This window comes from Carcharodon carcharias, chromosome 18, assembly GCF_017639515.1.
Source record: "Carcharodon carcharias isolate sCarCar2 chromosome 18, sCarCar2.pri, whole genome shotgun sequence".
NCBI lineage: Eukaryota > Metazoa > Chordata > Chondrichthyes > Lamniformes > Lamnidae > Carcharodon > Carcharodon carcharias.
The window spans coordinates 97,148,753-97,167,949 of record NC_054484.1 but is presented as its reverse complement, the minus strand read 5'-3'; the positions used below and the strand labels follow the sequence as shown (position 1 = coordinate 97,167,949).

The 19,197-nt window shown below is 39.7% G+C and overlaps 1 protein-coding gene across 1 annotated transcript in view; it reads right to left on the bottom strand.

Annotated features, from left to right (window-relative positions):
* phf11 (PHD finger protein 11) overlaps positions 1-19,197 on the bottom strand; it is a 167,913-nt gene that overhangs the window by 92,703 nt on the left and 56,013 nt on the right. Inside the window, exons 11-17 of the mRNA XM_041210924.1 lie at positions 18,412-18,537; positions 14,004-14,075; positions 13,084-13,186; positions 9,898-10,494; positions 4,768-4,869; positions 3,966-4,135; positions 272-518 (exon numbers count right to left, since the gene is read on the bottom strand). Of these exons, the coding sequence (XP_041066858.1) occupies positions 272-518; positions 3,966-4,135; positions 4,768-4,869; positions 9,898-10,494; positions 13,084-13,186; positions 14,004-14,075; positions 18,412-18,537 (1,417 nt within the window). The remainder of the gene's footprint in view (positions 1-271; positions 519-3,965; positions 4,136-4,767; positions 4,870-9,897; positions 10,495-13,083; positions 13,187-14,003; positions 14,076-18,411; positions 18,538-19,197) is intronic.

Here is a 19,197-nt window from a genome sequence, read left to right as displayed (position 1 = left end):
AGAGATCCATTCCTCACGAGTTCTGCCTGACATATGCATCTACATACCCACATATGTATTTAATTGCATAGGGACAGGAGTAGACCATTTAGCCTCTCTGACCTATTCTGCCATTCAATTAGATCATGGCCAATTTGCATCTTAACTCAATTTACCTGCCTTAGATCCATATCTTTAACACCTTGGATAAATATTTGATAGATAATCTCTGGCTTGAAATTTTAATTGATCTGGCTTCAACAGCTTTTCTGATTTCTGACCTGAAGCTTACCTAGATAATTTCATACTTCTTTCTTGAATTAAGGATGATGTTTCAATAAAAGGCGTTGCTTCTTCCCCTTTCACATCTGTTTCTGCCTCTTCCATTGCATCTATTAGTTCAATATCCGAATCCAAACAGGATCCTTTTCTCTCTACCTTGATGGAAGGCTTTACTGTTTTGCTGCTTCCCACACCAATGTCATAATTAACAGTTTTATCATGTCTCTGGTTCTCCACTCCAATATTTAGTACTCTCCCTGAAATAAAACCAAGCAAAACCAAATTGAAGCCATTATTTTCGTTTATATTTTTAGTAAAGACTTCCAAAAACAAGTACAATTTATGGATGAAATATGAAAGCGTTAAAATCAAAAACAAGACAAAATTCAGCTCTTTGTCCATAATGCTTCAACAGGGAAAGGCACAATAAGGTACAGCACTAAGCCAAATGACCAAGGTTCCAGGTTCAGTCCCAGTTCTGTACTAGGCTAAAAGCGTATGCAAAATGGTGACAGGAGTACTACATTTGGCCTCAAGTTTCCTCACAAGGGAAGGGGAAAATAAAATTCAGCATGATTCTCATTCTTCATCACTTTTCAACAGCTGAAGTGTATTCATATGGAGAAAAAGACAGGATTGAAGTCAGTGTTGCACATAGGATGGCAGATAAACGAGTTAGGGTTTTCAGAAAACCTAGCACTCTCACTGTAATTTTTTTCCTAGTGTTAACTCATTTCTTACCATATTTTGCATTTTGACATGGTGTGATTTGGTCACACGATTTCTCGGTTGCTAGTCCAGAACTATAACCACTAAATAGCCTTACTAGATTGAATATATCCCAAGATCTGGGGCAATGTTTAGCCATAAAGATCATGATTTAGATGGGAAAATCTCAATTTATAGCACTAAATAAGTTTAGATTATGTTTAAAAAGACAGAATAAATAAATGGGCCATTTAAATTGCCTTTTAAAAAACTTTAATTGTTGCAACAATTGTGTGAAATTTCTTCACTTGCTTTACCTTTTGGCTGCTGATGCACTAAGAAAAATACCTTTTACAAAAACACACTGCTATCTATCAGAAACACCCACCGTCCAGCCTAGTGTCAAACACTCATGCTCATAGTATGGTATCAAGTTGGTTCTCAGACTAGCTAACTGGTCCAGGAGACAAGAGTGAAAAGCTCTTGAGGTTATGTCATTGCTTTTATAGTTTCACAGTTCTGCGACAGTTTGCTGTTAATTGAACCAGGTTTAAAATGTACTTCTGGGAGTCCCATTGAAGTCAATGTTAACAATGGAACAAAAAGTCACAGACTGTACTTAGAATCGGGTACTTTGGCCTGGACTTTGCGATTAGCGGTGAACAAACTGCTGTCACTGTACGTTACATTTATAGCTGCCCACAGGCTTTCAGTGGGCGGATCTTTGAGCAGCAACTTGCAGTAATTAGAGAGCCACTTTCGCTCCTACAGATTACTGGGACCTGTGTGAGCGAGGCAAGCAACAGCGGGTCTCTTCAATCAAATTGAAGGATCCTTCCTGAAAGATAGGGCTGAACTATGACTTTGGGAAAGGGCAACAGGAGTTGCATCTTTTTCTGGGTCTGAAACCGCTCCCTGGGGTAGAAATGTCACTCAGATTTTGACCAAGGCTTCTATTAATTGAAAAGGGGACAGGTTCTCTAGCCAACTAAAGGTAGTAGGTGGACTCTCAAAGCTGGAGGGCCAATCAGAGGTCTTCCAGCTAGAGAGGTACAGCATGCTGCAGTAACAGGAAAGTAACTTAGACGTCATGAAGGTACCCTCTCACCAACCTTTTTAAAGATTCAAATAAAAAATAGAAAAAGCAGCCAAGCCACCATTGTGGTTTTCTTGCTGGGTTGAGTTGGGGGGGGGGGGGGGGGGGGGGGGGGGGGGGGGAAGAGAGAGAGAGAGCGGGGTGTGAAATCCCTCTAACAAGGTGACCTTTGGCTGCATCTGCACTCAAGCTGACAGGGAGGGCCTATAAGCTTATCTGGAGTACTGGTTCCCCCCACTCTGCTGCTGGGTGCCTGTCTCCAGGCACTTAAAATGCTTCCAGTCACAAAATTTAACTGCACTTTGCAAAGCTCTTCAGGAACCTAATAAGCTGCCTGTCTTGTGGGGGAGTCAGGCAGCCCTGCTGGCTGTTTCCCTAAAACAGCCAGCACTGGGAGCAGGTGGGAAACAGGCACATTGGTCAGGACAGGTATTTTCAGGCCACTATTACCTCCAATCCTAACCTTGGTGGCACCTGAAAATTCTGCCCAGAGAGCATAAACTAAGAAGTGCAAGTTAGCATAATGAATTCATTGTAACAACGCAAACAAAAAATAAGCAAAGAGAGGGAAAGGAAGATGGAATTGAGAGAGATAGCGAGGGACAGCAAGAGAGAGAGAGCAAGAGCGAGGGCGAGAAAGATAAAGAGAGCCAGAACAGTGAAAAAGTAGTACTTCCTTGAAAGATCTCCAGCAATAATTAAAATCTGAAGGAATGAGACCACAGTTGTACAAATTAATTTTCAGTGCCAGAGATGTTTGATATTAATTAAGACCAATTATGCTGTAAATTCACTTACACTTGAATGGATAAGTCCTAACATTTCTGGCGTGTTTATTGGGTAAAATACTGCAACTTCATGCCTTCCATGTGTTCAAATGCCTCATTTCTCAGTGAGGTGCAGCAAAGTTGTTGGAGGAATAGGGCAAGTCTGACAGCAGCTTCCTGATTTCCTTGTTTTACTGCATATGTCAGATACTGCTGTCTGATTTAATCCAGATAGCAGTGAGCGCTGATAGCCTCACAATTATGCTTACCATAAAATATGGACCACTATCTAGGCTGATACTTGAATATATTACTTAAAGGCGTGCCATCTTTTAGGTGAAACGTTAAGCTGAAATCTCTGTCCTCTTAAGGTGAGTATGAAAGATCCCATGCCGTATTTCAAGCAAATACAGGGAGTCTCTCAGTCAACATTTATCGCTCAGCCAACATCATTAAAATAAATTAAAGTCATTCATCTCATTGCTGTTTGTGGGATTTTGTTATGGACAAATCGGTTGCTACATTCCCCACATTACAACAGTGGCTACATTTTATTGTCTGTGAAGCACTTTGAGACATCATGAGGCTTTAAAGGGCACTATGCAAAGCAAGCTAGTCCTTTTGCACCATGGACATGGAAAATATACAACCTAATTACTTGAAATAATTTCAGCAACATACATCTGTCAATGTTTGTGAATAATGAGAATTATGCATAAAATTATATACACAAATGAATTCTAAACTTTTATAGCTTATTTTGATCAAGCCTTTATAGTTTTAGTTTTTACATATCTTCCAAAAGAACGACACATATAATTACATGACGATTAATAACACAAGTATTATTCTTGCTTAACACCTTTGAACATTAAATTTACAGACAAGCTACACCACTTGCCAGCTTGAAAAGCTAAGATGTTAGAAATTTTACACCATGACATAGTAGGAGAGAAGATCTGATGCCTCAAATGGTTTGGGATATGGACATTTGAAAAATATTGCAACTACAGGGACATTGTTTACCAAAGACTCATTCTCTAAGGAACTAAAAAACACAAATCCTTTTGAAGCCTGCCTGATATTAAAGTACTGGATTTGACAGGTAAGTCAGATTTTTGCTGTAGATTTACCTGCATAACAACACACAAAGGTTCCTTCATCAACATCATCCATGCAACGAACTCCCCAGCCTTTCTTTTTAGTTTTAAACAACTGCAGTCGAGTTTTAACGCCCTGTTGTACAACTCTGTTTTCACACATTCTTTCATTACATTTGCACCATTTGTTACATTCGTAAAGTCTGGAAAATAAATAATGAATTTTACTTCTTAAAATATCTCATTTGACAGTAACTTGCAGTTAGTATGCAATATTGTGCATCAGTTACTCAATGCTCGCACCTACCTCTAGATCAAATATTGTCAATGGACTTGACTGATCGTTCAAAACATTCTTTGCATTGGTTGTACCATTACAGAAAAAGTTCCCATCAGGTAATACAATCATTGCAAACAACAATTATGAACAGTAAGAATCAGAAATCAGTTTGTATTTCCATTAGATATAAAAACCTTCAAAGCAACGGCCAAAATAATGTAGTTCCTGTGCAATTTAAAATAAACTGTACCACTAATCCCTCCAGGGAGTCGTGTAGTGTCTTTCTTTCTCAAGACAGAGAAATTCAGATCAGGGTCTCATTTATGATGAACACTACAAATTGAACAGTTATGTTAAAGTTTTAGTCTAAATGCACTCTTAGAGGAAGGTGGATGCAATTAGAGTTTTGCACCAGCTGTGGTACACACCAAAGTAATTTCACAAAATGGTCCAAACTAGATTTGCCTTGTATACTAGCAGGTGTGAATAGAAGATTAAACCATTCTTATAAACAGATCATAAAAACAAAAGCAACAATGTTGGTGCTCAACTCACCCAGAAGGTACACATTGCAGAAGTCGTTTATATTCGTACCCAGAGGCCCCATTAAACCTTTTGTTGACACAGGCTGTCAGTTGTTGGCAAGCACACCTAGATCTTGCAAAAACACCACATTTTAATGTATCAACACCAAACTTAATCACCCATCTTATGAGTGATGGCTGAAATCTTTCTGCTTTCCATTTCTCTAGTACAATAGTTTTGATAGATATGACACAATAAAGGTAAATTTATACAGATATATGCGAGCTAAAGAATTGTTCCCTAAAGAAATATGTACCTTATGAGTAGACACAGTGACCAATTGTGTGGTAACGGGAAGAGGTTAGATGCCCCTAAAGCCCCAGTCAGAGAAATGTGGCATGGTTGATAACATTGGATGCGGTTATAATTGTAAAACAATTCCTTTCATGATTAGTCTTGTGAAATGAAAAGCTTTCAGCTGGGATGCAATTTATAACTGACAACAATATCCGGGGGGAGGGCAGGTTGAGGGTGAGCACATCAGACCTCTGGCCTCCATAAAATTGGGGAGTGCAGAATAAAATTGGTTACACTTTTATTTAAAGGACAAGTAAAGAAACAGGAGTAGGCCATTTAACCACTCTAGCCATTGAATGAGATCATGGTTGATCTGTGATCGAACTCCTATCTGTCTTTGATTCATATCCCTTAATACCTTTGGTTACTAATTTAAAAATTAGGTTGATGGATTTTTAAAAAAAATTAATCAAGTACTAATTTCCATTTGTAGAAGAGAATACCGAACTTCCACCACCCATTGTGTAGACATGTTTCCTAATTTCACTCCTGAAAAGCCTGGTTCTAATTTTTAGATTATGCCACCTGGTCCTAGACTCCCCAACCAGTGGAAATAGGTTCTTCCATATACCCAATACATTCCCTGTATTGTTGAGAACTTTGATCAAATCAGCCCTCCTAAATTTCAGGCAATACAATTCTGCTTTGTGTAAGATAAAAGCAAAATACTGTGAATGCTGGAAATCAGAAATAAAAACAGAAAATTCTGGAAAGCTCAGCAGATCTGGCAGCATCTGTGGAGAGAGAAAGAGTTAACACTGAGTCCACATAACTCTTCTTAAGAGCTAAACAAAAGTAGAAATGTGATGGATCTAATACTGTTTAAGACTGATAATATTGATACCAATGCCCATCCAGGACCCTCCTTACCCCTTCCCGTCCCTCTGACCCCATCCCTACTTCTAGCCCCAGCCCTTGCCATGTACTGATTATACCCTCGGATCTTCTCCTCTGATGCTAAACGTTCTGAACTCAGCAAAGGACTCAGTTTCATCCTCTTATGCCCTCACCTCAATGAATTGAGCCTGGCACAATGCTGAACTCTTCTTCCTTTGCCTTCATCTCCAGGCTCACCTCTTTGGGCAGGAGTCTTCCCCCCATTCAATGGATCCTTTCACCTGCCTCCAGTATTCTCCCTCTACCAGGTCCCTTCACTCTGGCCTCAGAACTCATTTCTTCCCATCTTGAATCCATTCCCTTTTCTCTTGTCCAGCCTCTTCCCATCCACATTCGCGATTTCTCCAATGCCCTGTCATAGCAACAATTTCCAGTTTCCTAGCCCTAACCATCTCCTCTTTACCATGGACATCCAGTCCCTCTACACCTCCATCCCCCACCAGGACAGTCTGAGGGCTCTCCGCTCCTTCCTTGAACAGAAGCCCGTACAATCCCCATCAACCATCACTTTCCTCCGTCTGGCTGAACTTGTTCACCCACTGAACATTTTCTCCTTTAACTTGCCTCACTTCCTCCAAATAAAAGGTGCGGCTATGGGTACCTGCATTGGCCCCAGTTATGCCCATCCTGTTTTGGGATCTGCGGAACATTCCTTGTTCCAGTCATGCTTGGGCCCCCTCCCACAGCTCTTCTTGCTGTACATCGATGACTGTATCAGTGTTGCTTCATGCTCTTGTTTGGGCCTGGAAAAATTTATCGATTTTGTTTCCAATTTCAATCCCTCTCTCGCCTTCACATGGTCATCACTGACACTTCTGTTCCCTTCCTTGACCTCTCTGGCTCCTAATCCAGGGATAGACTGTCTACCAATATTCATTACAATTCCACTGACTTGCACAGCTACCTTGACAACAGTTCTTCACACCCTACTTCCTGGAAGGACTCCATCCCATTCTTCACCCCACCAGCCTCCGCATTCAAAGGATTATCCTCTGCCATTTCCACCAACTCCAGCATGATGCCACCACTACCCTCAACATCTTCATCAGTATTCTGTAGGGTCCGTTCCCTCCAGGACACTCTGGTCCACTCCTCCATTACCACCAACTCCTCATCCCCTTCACCAGGCATTTCCTATACAATCACAAAAGGTGCAACACCTGCCCCTTTACCTCCTCCCTCCTCACCGTCCAAAGCCCCAAACACTCCTTTCAGGTGAAACATGACCCAGACCTTCCTGTTGCTTGCCATTTCAACACATCATCTTGCTCTCATACCCGTCCTTGGCCTGCTGCAATGTTCCAGTGAAGCCCAATGTAAACTGGAGGAACAGCATCTCATCTTCCGATTAGGCACTTCACAGCCTTCTGGACTTAACATTGAGTTCAACAACTTCAGACCATGAAATCTCTCCTTCATCTGTACCCCTTTCTTAATCCAATTTTTTTTAAACTTAATTTTTAAATCCCTTTTTTTTTAACCTTCCCCCCCCCCCCCCACCCAACACCTACCCATCCTGCACAGAGCCATCTGTCACTTGTTTCTTTCTTGTGCTTTCACAGGGCACTGACCCTTGTTCTGCTAGCTTACCTTTATGCCACTATTAGCACCTTCTTTGGTCTTTACCATTATCATTGGCAATCCCTTTGTCTTGTGTCCATGACATCTTTTGTCACTCTCTGAGCTCCCATCTGTCACTGACCTTCTATTTTGCTCCACCAGCTTCAGCCCCTCTTAAACAGTATAAAATTCATCACATTTCTACTTCTCTTTAGCTTTGAAGTCATACAAACTCGAAATGTTAACTCTTTCTCTCTCCACAGATGCTGCCAGACCTGCTGAGATTTTCCAACATTTTCTGTTTTTATTTCTACTTTGCGTAATTCCTCCTCGTAGTTTTACCCTCGGAGTCCAGGGATCATTTTGGTAATCTTACGCTGCACTTCCTCCTAGGCCAAAATGTCCTTCCTAAAGTGTGGTGCCTAGAACTTCTTTCACCGTGGTCTAACCAGGGCTTTGTACATAACTTCTACCCCTCTTGTATTGTACTCTTCCAGATATAAAGACCAGCGTTCCATTAGCCTTTTTGATTATTTTCTGTACCTGTTCATGACATTTTACAACATAGGAACATAGAACTTAGAAGGAGGCAGCCAAACAGCCCTTTCAGCCTGCTCCGCTATTCAATAAGATCATGGCTGATCTGGTTGTGGTCTCAACTCGACCCCCTTGCCTGGCCCCAACAGCCCTCGACTCCCTTGCCTTCCCCCCAAAGCCCTTGATCCCTTTGCCCATCAAAAATCTGTCCAACTTTGCCTTGAATAAATTAAAAGACACAGCCTCCGCTGCTTTCTGGGAACAGAGTTCCACAGACCAATGACTCTCAGAGAAAAATAATTCTCATTTCAATCTTAAACGGTGTCCCCTAGTTCTCATCTCTCCCATAAGGGGAAACATCCTCTCAGCATCCACCTTGTCAAATCCCCTCAGGATCTGATATGCTTCAATGCTGTGGGGGTTATTGTGAGCTGCTAACCAACCACACCCCCACCCTCTTCCGCTGGGACAGACTATCACCGAGTCACTTGCCATTTAGGTTTCTGTTTTCCTTTCAGGACAGAGAAACCCCTCTCAGCTGCTAAATAGTGAGCCCAGTTGGGCATTTTCATGATCTATGCACCCGGTCTCTTTGAACCACCCCCTGCACCATGTTTCTGGCTTTTCACCATTTGGAAAGCACCCAGTTCTATAACTTAGAGGTCTGAAGTGGAGTGTCTCACAATTACTTACATTGAAATCCATTTGCCATAGTTTTGCCCATTTACTTAATCCATCAATAACTCTTTACAATTTTACACTTCCATCTACACTTCTTACAATACCACCTAGCTTTGCGTTATCATCAAATTTGGGTTTGCAGTTCTATCCCATTATCTAAATCATTCATAAAAGGTGAAAGCCCCAACACAGATCCTCGTGGGACACAAGTCACATTTTGCTAAATGCAGTATTTGCTGATTATTCCTTCTCTGTCGCCTGTTGCTCAGCCAATTTCTTAACCAGATCAATAATTTGCCTAAAGTTCCATGACATTTCACTTTAGCAAATAGTCTCTTACAACAGAACGTAGTCAATGCTTTTTGGACTCTTCAGCATTTTTAACATAACATGTTTGAAGAAATTAATTTGCCAGAGAAACTCTTGCGATCCCTCCAGTCAGCCTCCCCAACTTCAAAATCTCTCACCTAAATCAGAAATGTGTGTGTTAAAGACCCACTCCAAACACTTGAGTATATAATCTCAGCTGATTATGCAGTGCAGTTCTGAGGGAGTGCACTTGTCTGAAGTGTAGATCCTGGATGCAACATCAGATTTGTTCAGGGAGATGTAAAAGATTTTATGGCACTATTTGTTGAAGCGCAAGGAAGTTCTCTTAGAGTTGTGGCCAATATTTATCTTTCAACCAACATCACTAATATATTATTCGACCATGCATCTCATTGTGGTTTGTGGGTTCTTTCGGTCTGCGAACCTGAATATTGAATGAAATTTATTTTAAAACACTGATCAAAAAGCTTAAAGAACAAAATTAAGAAGCGTTGGAAGCATTTAGCAGGTCAGGTAGCATCTGTGAAGAGAGCAGAATTAAAATTTCAGATTAATGATCTTTCATCAATTAACTATGCTTCTCTCTCCATAGATGCTATCTGACCTGCTACACGGCTCCAGCATTTTAAAATTAAACCACATGCAGTATTTTGCTTTTGGCAAAAAAAAGATATTCTGGTGCTGTGCCTTGCTTATTAATAGTCATTTCTGGTAGAACAGGATGGGGTAATCCCAAGTGTGGAAATTCTTGCAATATTATTTACTCATCAAGAGAATTTATACAAAAAAAATACTAACTTGTCACTGCAGCCATCTGTGCAGTTGCATTTCTGTAGGAACATCTCTGCTGAACTGCTAATAAGATATCCACGAGGCAACCGTGTTTTCCTATATTTAAAATATTGTGGTTTGGAGACATCAATCGCATTGTACAGAGGGATTGGCACAGGTTCTATGCCATGGCTTATGTCGGCTTCATAAATAACTGGGTTCTTGCAAGGAACTGTCCTTGAAAGCTGCACGTATGTGTTGAAAGAGAAAAAGTCCAATAGCAGAAAGTCACACTGAGTTTCAAAAATGTAATCACGCACTTCCTTGAAATTCCGCAAACCTCTCCCACATGGAGCTTTGTAAGAAACATGGGGAGGCTCCAAGACCTCAGTATTCCAATGTAATTTTCCATGTCGTCTTTGAAACTGGCAGAGTATAGGAATTCTCAGTGGATTTTCCCCTTTGAAATGATCAGGAGTTGGAGGTGTCACTTTTGCGATACACAACCCACTGCACCTGTGCTGCTGGAAAGTCAACTGATCAGGAAGGCTAGGGTGGATGAGTCCCTCCATAGGGGATCGGCAGGTGGCTGAGGTAGGCAGGCTTTTAATCACAGATGTTTGACTAGAGAAGAAAAAAGTTCTATTTAATCATCCTATTACACTGGGGAATGACCATATGTAACTCGAGCAGCGATGGAACTTCGTACAGTGCACATGACTGTTGAAATAAATTTGCAATGGTGGTTATAAATGAACCACTTACAAATTATACAGGACTGGTGAATGTTACGAAACTTCAGGAGGAACACTTTCAACAGTTACAGTCAACAGGATATTTGTTCACATAAAAGGAGACTCCAGATTTTAAAGCACAGAAAATGCTATTGTTTGGAGTATATGGAAATACAAAAGCTAGTTGCATTCTAAAATTATATCCTATTTTTATATATTTTTATTCTAAAATTTATATGTACACACATATAATAGAAAATGCTATGTAAACTTGCCAGATAGTCACCATGCCCTCTTGCCAATTGAGAAGCTGCAATGTCCCCCCCAACTGGCAGGTGGATGTAATTTAAATAGCAAGCCAGCACATTTACCACAGCACCCACTTGACAGTGGAATTCCATAGGCTTTTCTCCAACTAGTTAACGGACATACAGCAGACTTTTGCAAACATGACTGGAGGCTTCCCCAAGGCTGTTTTACACACTCCTTGTAGTTCTTATATAACATCACCTTCCTCCCTTCTTTATATATGTTTCTCTCTCTTTAAACTGTAAATTCTATTGTTCTATATGTCTTTAGAAATGTACTTTTCTCAAAGTATAAAAATCTTTCATGTTGCCAATATGGTCAGTACCTTTTGAGAAAAATAAACATACTGATTGGCCTTGCTTATCTTGCTAGTTGTAAACATCCTACCATCCCTTTGAAACCCAAACAACTCCTTCACTTATCTAAAAATGCAAATTTCCTTCACACCCTACATGCTAAGACGTCATCCGTGTTTACTCATTAGCATTTCACATGCCTTTTATCCCTAACTTCTTTTGATAATTTCAAGTTTGCAGCCTGACTAATTTAATTAAATCACACACAGAACCATATACACTCACACCCATAAACCTACTTTACAATAAACCACAATATTATGAAAATTATAGTTTTGTGACACTACCCTCTTCAGTTCAGTATTTTATACACCACTCTGCAGTTTGCTCTCATTCATCTCCATTAATGCTGCAAGCTTTTTGAGCTATTTATACTTTTAAACTGTTCATTCACTGAAAGATTGCAGTTTCAAGCTATAGTCTATGCTACAATTTGATCACCACACATTATTCAATGTTCAAAGCATTAGTGTGATCCAGGACAGAGCATTGATTGTCAAATGAATGATAGTTAATTGACAGAGTTAAAAGCAAACTTTTCCACTGACAAAACCTCCAAACATTTAAAATCTCAACTCATTTTTATTGGCTTTGAGAAAAAAAGTTGTCAACTTGTGTGATTTCCTGAAATACCCTCCTCCCCTGCCAAGTCTAGAAAGACTTGGTTCTGCACGTCTTTCAGCAGGAGATGAAGATAGGTCTCGAGTGGCTCCAATCTCCACCTCTAGTTCACCAAAGGTGCGTTACATAAGTGAATAAATAGATATATTGATTACAGCTCTCTGCTGTGTGTCTGTGAGGTGGCCAGCACACATGTCATGTCAACAGGCCTTCCTTGATCTCCTCAGGCACTCTACAATTCTGCTGCATCCCCCCCCCGCTGTCCCAGCCTGCCATATTAAGACAGTCGACTCTGATAATTTAAGTAGTCACTTCATTCTAGTCCCTGACATACATGTGTGGATGTATTTTTTTTTACAACTAACAATAAATTAGAAGAAAAATTCTAAGTACGGCGCGTAAGTAAAAGACTAAGTTAGTAAGCATGGAACAGAGTTTGCTGAGATTTATCTTTTATTTTGTTAAGCATACACTCTTGTACCTAATTTTCACTCAGCAAATGCAGCTATCAATTTTTCCTTCCTGTTGTTAACTGACTGGGGTGCATCCACCTACCACACTCCATAATGTCAAAAGTTTATTAAAAAGAAAGAAAAAATACTTTTAAACTATTAGTTTCTGAGCAGCCATCAGAATTTCACAAGCAGCTGCCAATCAACAAAACTCCCTCATCTTATCCTGGTTAATCTGTGACTGACTTCAGTATCTGCCCATTTAAAACAGTTAAGACACTGCAGTTTTAAAAGACCAAGTTGGCTGAAACACTTCATTTTATCAGATTAATGATTTATGCATTACATAGAATTAAGCCTCATAGTAGAAAACTGCATATTATTCAACTCAATGCCATGGGACAACTACTAGTTCATGTACAGAAAATATAGAAAGAAAATCCACAGAAGCTGAAATATAAAAATGATTAAAAGCATGATGCAGAATTTTAAAATGTTAGCGTCAGGCTTCAATTCAATTCATCTTTTGTATTCTGAAACTGTGCACAAAAAAAATCAAACCTAAGAAGCAGAAGCAGAAAAACAGAATGAATGGGGGAGAACTACAAGTCTTCAACTATTCTCCTAAATTCAAACCACAGCACATATATAATCACACAAATAAATCTGATCCAAGGTGAGCAGTCACAAAGTAAGGACTCAAATTGTGAAGTCATAACATTTGAAATAAATGTTGCATACTTAAACAGGGAACTGTTTGATATGGACTGTGCTTCCATTTCTTCAGAAGCCACAACATTTTCGGAAATCTCTTCACTGTCATGTTGAAATTTCTCTTCATTTTCTGTGTATAAGAAGGTGTATAGTATTAATAAGGAATACTGAGCAATAAATCTTAATATCGATGTACCGTTGAAAGGAATTTATGAAACACCTTTTAGTTCTCACAGCCAAGAGACTTCCTTCCACGTTAAAAAGAGGAATTTTTGATAGCTTTTGTATTTGTATCATCATAATTTTGACTGTGTATGCAGCACATGTGGGTGTGTAAGCGCACACATTGAGAGGTTATTAGCCTTGGCCCAGTGAATCAGAAGGTTGTGGGTCCCAATCTCACCCCAGAGACTTCAGCACTTGCTTCAGTACAATATTGAGGAGTGCTGCAATGTCGGAGGACTCTGGTAACTGTCTTCTCAGGTGGATGTAAAAGATCCGATAGCACTATTCCAATGAGCACCAGGGGAGTTCTCCCCAAAGTCCTAGCCAATATTTATACCTCAACCAAAGTAACCATCAAGAGAATCCATTTGATCATTTATATTTTAGTGGAAGCATGTGTGGAAATTGACCACATTTACTACATTACAACGGTGACAACACTTCAAAAAGTACAATGCCTTAGATAGAACTTTGTCAATTGTCCTGAGGTTGTGAAAGGAACTAAATAAATCCAAGTCTCTTTTTTTACACACACAAACAGGGGATATTTGGGATGTATATTCCCCCCACATACAGAAAAAGTGCAAAATGCTAGAAATCTAAAATGAAATGCTCTGATAATCACAGCACCCCATTGCTTTTCCTGCATGATACTGGGACTTTACTGCTTACCTCAATTTAATACCAATGAAGTAGAAGAAAATTAAGAGTTTGGCCTCTACCTGGTGTATCAAATGCAAGTGAGGAGTTCTGGATTCCTGCTTTGTTGAGCAAAATAAAAGCCTTCAAATATTCTGCAAGAAATAAACACGTTTTTGAACAGACTAAGACGACAAATAACCAGAAGAATCTCTTCAATTTACTCAGAGTAACAAAGATGTTCATGCAGCAACCTTCTATCCCCAATGGACACATGGTGAAATTGAAGTCCTTGTGTCAAAAAGGAAGCAGAGTCTTAATTTTACTCAGCAATTCAAGAAACTATAATGATGTTCCAAAAGAACAGGAATGACAAACTCTGAAATACAACTGAACTTTGAATATCTATTCTAGTTTGCTACTTTACAGAGTTTGTGAGGGGAAAAAGGTCTTAAAACAAGAATTCAACATTTTCAAAACAAATTTTCTCCCCAAATCCCACTCCTACTTATTCATGGCCACACTTTCAGTTGGGAGATTTCAGGGACTGATCCAAGCATAGCCATCAATGTCACTCTATGATTAGCTATCAGGAAGTGATGCTAACTTTCACACTTCCTAAAAATTAAGGGTTTCAACTTGCAAAGCAGCACAGTTCAAAGGTTACAAATTAAACTGAAATTGTGTTTACCCAGCTAAATGCTGTTGAAAATTAATTGGTTATACAGAGTGAAATGCAGGAAATAAATACGCCCAAGTGTGCTAATGGGGCTCAGTGCTGAAAAAACAGTGAGGCTTGACATACTTCCATGACATTGTGAATGGAATGAACTATATATGTTTACAGCACAGGAAAATGTGATTTGGTGCATTGTTTTTGTATCAGCCATTTGCTGGAGTGAGCCAACCTCAGTGCACTGCTCCCTCCCTATAGCCCTGTAACTTCCTCTACTTCAAACATTTTCTCCTTAGAAGGTACAAATAATCTCTGCCTCTGCTACTCTCTGTGATAAAGAATTCTTGCGTAAGTAATTTTTTCCTAACTTCTTTCCGCTGATGGCCTCTCAATACTAACTCCCCAAACAGTAAAAATAGCCCCTCTCCATTTGCCCTGTCAAAAAACCATTTTAAGAACATCATTAAACTTAGCAGCAGTATCTCAGATTAGTCCTTATAACTATGGCTTCTCAACACTCATATCATCCTGGAGAATCTATGCTTGTATGTAATGCTATATAATTGCTTAAGTACGCTCTCCATAACTTTAATCTCTAAAGCTCTGCGTTGTTCTTTAAATGCACATTGCTAAAGGGGAGAAAGCAATGATAAGTTCAGTGAATAAGAAAAACAAGACAACTGAGAATATTTGAAGAAACAAAAGGCTGTCCAACATACACATAGTAAAGAAAAAAAAAGATTTTCCTATTAAAATGATCTGAGACAAAGAAATTGAGTTATAATTAATTACTTCATACCCATGTACATTCAGGAATGAGCGGAAAATTGTCCAGTCAGACTTTTGAGAACAGATGATGTTAAATGATACACAAATGACAAAAGTTATCAAAACACTTACTAAGCTCAATTAAAATAAACAAAAATACATGGCTCAGGTAACTGCACCTACAAGTTTTTGGTCATCTGTTCTAGTGCTTGTTTACTTGGCTCAGTGTCACATTTTGTTTTATACTGTCTCTCAGAAGCATCTCGGGACATTTTATTATGCTAAACACATTGTATAAACACAAATTGTTGCTGTTGTAGGATACAAATATCACAGAGATTGATTAAGACAGAGTAAAAGGAATAATTTCAATTTGGCCGTCTTCCTACAAATTCATTGTAGTTGTGTGAAACAACTGCATAACAGAATAAAAACAATAAAATTGATCAAATTTCACAGTTTTTAATGTTGCATTATAAGCTGCAGACCACTACTCTGCAAATCATTCATCACTGAATTGTGCCAGAATGTCACTAGATGAAGAATTGTAAAAAGCCAAGAATAATCTTATTTAAGGCTTTGATCTCAATGATAACAATTCATTAACAGCCTGACAAGCATGCTATATTCTGGCATAATCTAAAGCGGCTGGTATGATCTCAGTAGAGACCAGTGACAGGTTTATTTTTTTTCAGAATCCAAAAACCCAGGTATTTACTAAAAGAACGAAGCCACAAGGTTCATGGTTTAAAACAAAGAAGCTTTATTGCACTAATTTTTAAAATTTCGTTAATGGGATATGAGCATCACTGACTAGGCCAGCATTTAATGACAATCTCTAACTGCCCTTGAGAAGGTGGTGGTGAGCTGCCTTTTTGAACTGCTGCAGCCCATGTGATGTAGGTGCACCCACAGTGCTGTTAGGAAGGGAGTTCCAGGATTTTGACCCAGCAACAGTGAAAGAATGGCAGTATATTTCCAAGCCAGGATGGTGAGTAGGTTGGAGGGGAACTTCCAGGTGGTGATGTCCCCATGTGTCTGCTGCTCTTGTCCTTCTAGGTGGTAGAGGTCACGGGTTTGGAAGGTGCTGTCTAAGGAGGCTTGGTGAGTTCCTGCAGTGTATCTTGTAGAGCGGGCACACTGCTACCACTGTGTGTCGTTGATGGAGGGAGTGAATGTTTGTGGGTGTGGTGCCAATCAAGTGGGCTGCTTTGTCCTGGATGGTGTCAAGCTTCTTGAATGTTGTTGGAGCTACACTCACCTCGGCAAGCGGAGAATATTCCATCACACTCCTGACTTGTGCCTTGTGGACAGATTTTGGGGAGGCAGGAGGTGAGTTACTCGTCGCAGGATTCTGAGCCTCTGACCAGCTCTTGTAGCCACAGTATTTATATGGCTAGTTCAGTTCAGTTTCTTGTCAATGTTAACCCCCAGGATGTTGATAGTGAGGGATTCAGTAATGGTAATGCCATTGACTGTCAAGGGGCAATGGCTAGATTCTCTCTTGTTGGAGATGGTCATTGCCTGGCACTTGTGTGGTGCTAATGTTACTTGATACTTGTCAGTCCAAGCCTGGATATTGTCCAGGTCTTGCTGAATTTGGACATGGACTGCTTCAGTACGTGAGGAGTCGTGAATGGTGCTGAACACAAATAACAACAACTACATCATCTTAAATAGTGAGATATGTTAAAGATATTAAAAGTACAATGAACACAGTTACTTACAATCTAAACTGAACTTAACTCAAATTTCCTTCCACACCTATTTGACTTACACCCCCAATAACTCAAGTCAGACAGTTAACAGAAATTGGAAGATTCCTGGAAGATAACCACTTAGTCCAAGGACTGTTTCAAAGCTTCATGTAAGTGTTGAGATTTTTTGGGCCTTCTGCTTACCCCCATCAAGGCTGTCCCTTCAATTCTCCAACCATCCCAAGGTTGTAGACTCCCATTCCACACAAGCATCACTAGCATCTTGAGCGTAGCCACCTTGGGTCAGAACTCTTCAGGTTCTAATATTCTTTAACTCTGGAGTCTTGCAATCTCTCTCTTTCTCTCTTCTTGACTACCTCTGAAGTTCAACTCATGGATAGTAGAGTCCCTCGGTTATCAAGTTTTTTTTAAACCCTTTTAGCCAGCACACACAGAATTTCAACTATTCCAACTCTGCTGGAAAGAGATGTTCCCTGCATTTAGCTTGTTCTCAACTAAGCTGCTTGCAAAACAGAACCACTTCCAAGAACCTACCTATCACTATAATTAACTTCTGGTTGACCTTATTTCTGTTGTTTATCTCCCAGGCAACTTGGTCACATAATCAGTTACTGGAAGCCAGTTGCTATACCAGAATCCCCTTTCAGAGAAATCTAGCTCTTAAAGGGATCATCCCAAAATAAGCACATGGGCCATCACACAGCACATGACAGCGCTCATGCCAATGATTGAGGAGTTTTCTCATATCTGATTAAAGAAAGCAATCTGCCATTGAAAACAAACATATTCTTGTATTATTTAGCATGTGACCCAAGCTGAACCGTATTATTTACTGCATGCTAACAATTCTTAAAAACTTACTGTAAAAACTGCTGCATTACTGGCTGATGATCACTCTCAGCATTATATTAGTTACACGCCAGGTCCACAGAATGGAAGCCCATGCACAAAGCTACAATTATACATTGATCTCCTAGCAATTTCACTACCAGGGTACAATGTTTAGCAGAACATTTAGTGGAATCAAAATTATGCTCAATTAAGCATAGCTTCATTGGGCTTGCCACATCATTTGGATGTCCAAGGGGTAGCTTCCAAAACACATACAAATGCTTTGGGATATCCCAAGGACATAAACGACATTTTACCTAAATTCAAGTTCTTTTTTTCTTAGAATGCAATAACCACTTTACCATACTGAAGTTGCAAGCTGCTATCCACAAAAAATGGCAGTTTAACAGGCCTCATTGCTTATAGAGGTGGAAACAGATTGAAAAATTGGAAGACATTTGGGGAAAAACTAACTCATCATGCCACCAGATTTCTTACCTTGATCGTTTGCTGAACCATCTGTGATTTTCTGTTTCAGGCAGTTTAAAACATCATTGATTTGCTCAAAGACACCATTAACACTTCCAGTGGCTTGTACTCGAGTCCAAAATGATTTCGCTTTTCCTGAGGAAGGGGCAGAAGAAATCGAGTTTCTAAGTACTTGGACATTAAACAACTCCTGATTTAAAAGTGCTTAAATACCAAGGTTACTGCTGTCTGTGTAGCATTTGCACTTAATGTTCTCAGCTACTTTGGCAGAATCAACTCAAGACAGAAGCAGATTTCAACTTTGGATTGCAAATTTGTTGATGCTTAAATTTTATTTCAGGCTTTTAGCTAAAGTCAATCAACCCCAACCTTTAACAATGCAGAGTGCAAAGGCCTTCTGTCTATGCTTGGTTAGACCCTTCAAGTATTGTGCGCAGTCTCATCTCCAAATTATAACAAGGGGAAAGGAGTATTGAAGAAAGTGCATAAAAGATTTACAAAATTCATATCAGAACCAAAAAGGTTATACTCATTGGGAAAGGCAGAACAAGCTCGGGCTTTTTCTCTAGAAATGAGAAGGCTCAGAGGGGGAGTGCCAGAACCTGACAGGTGTCTTTTAAAATTATGAAGAGGTTTGATACCATAGACAGAAAGATGATGTTTCCACTTGTGAGGCCAAATCCAGGTGTCATAAATAGTGTCATTAAAAAATTCAATAAGGAATTCAGGAGAAATTTTAGAATGGTTAGAATGCGGAACTTGCTACCACAAAGGAATAGTTGAGGCGAATAGCAT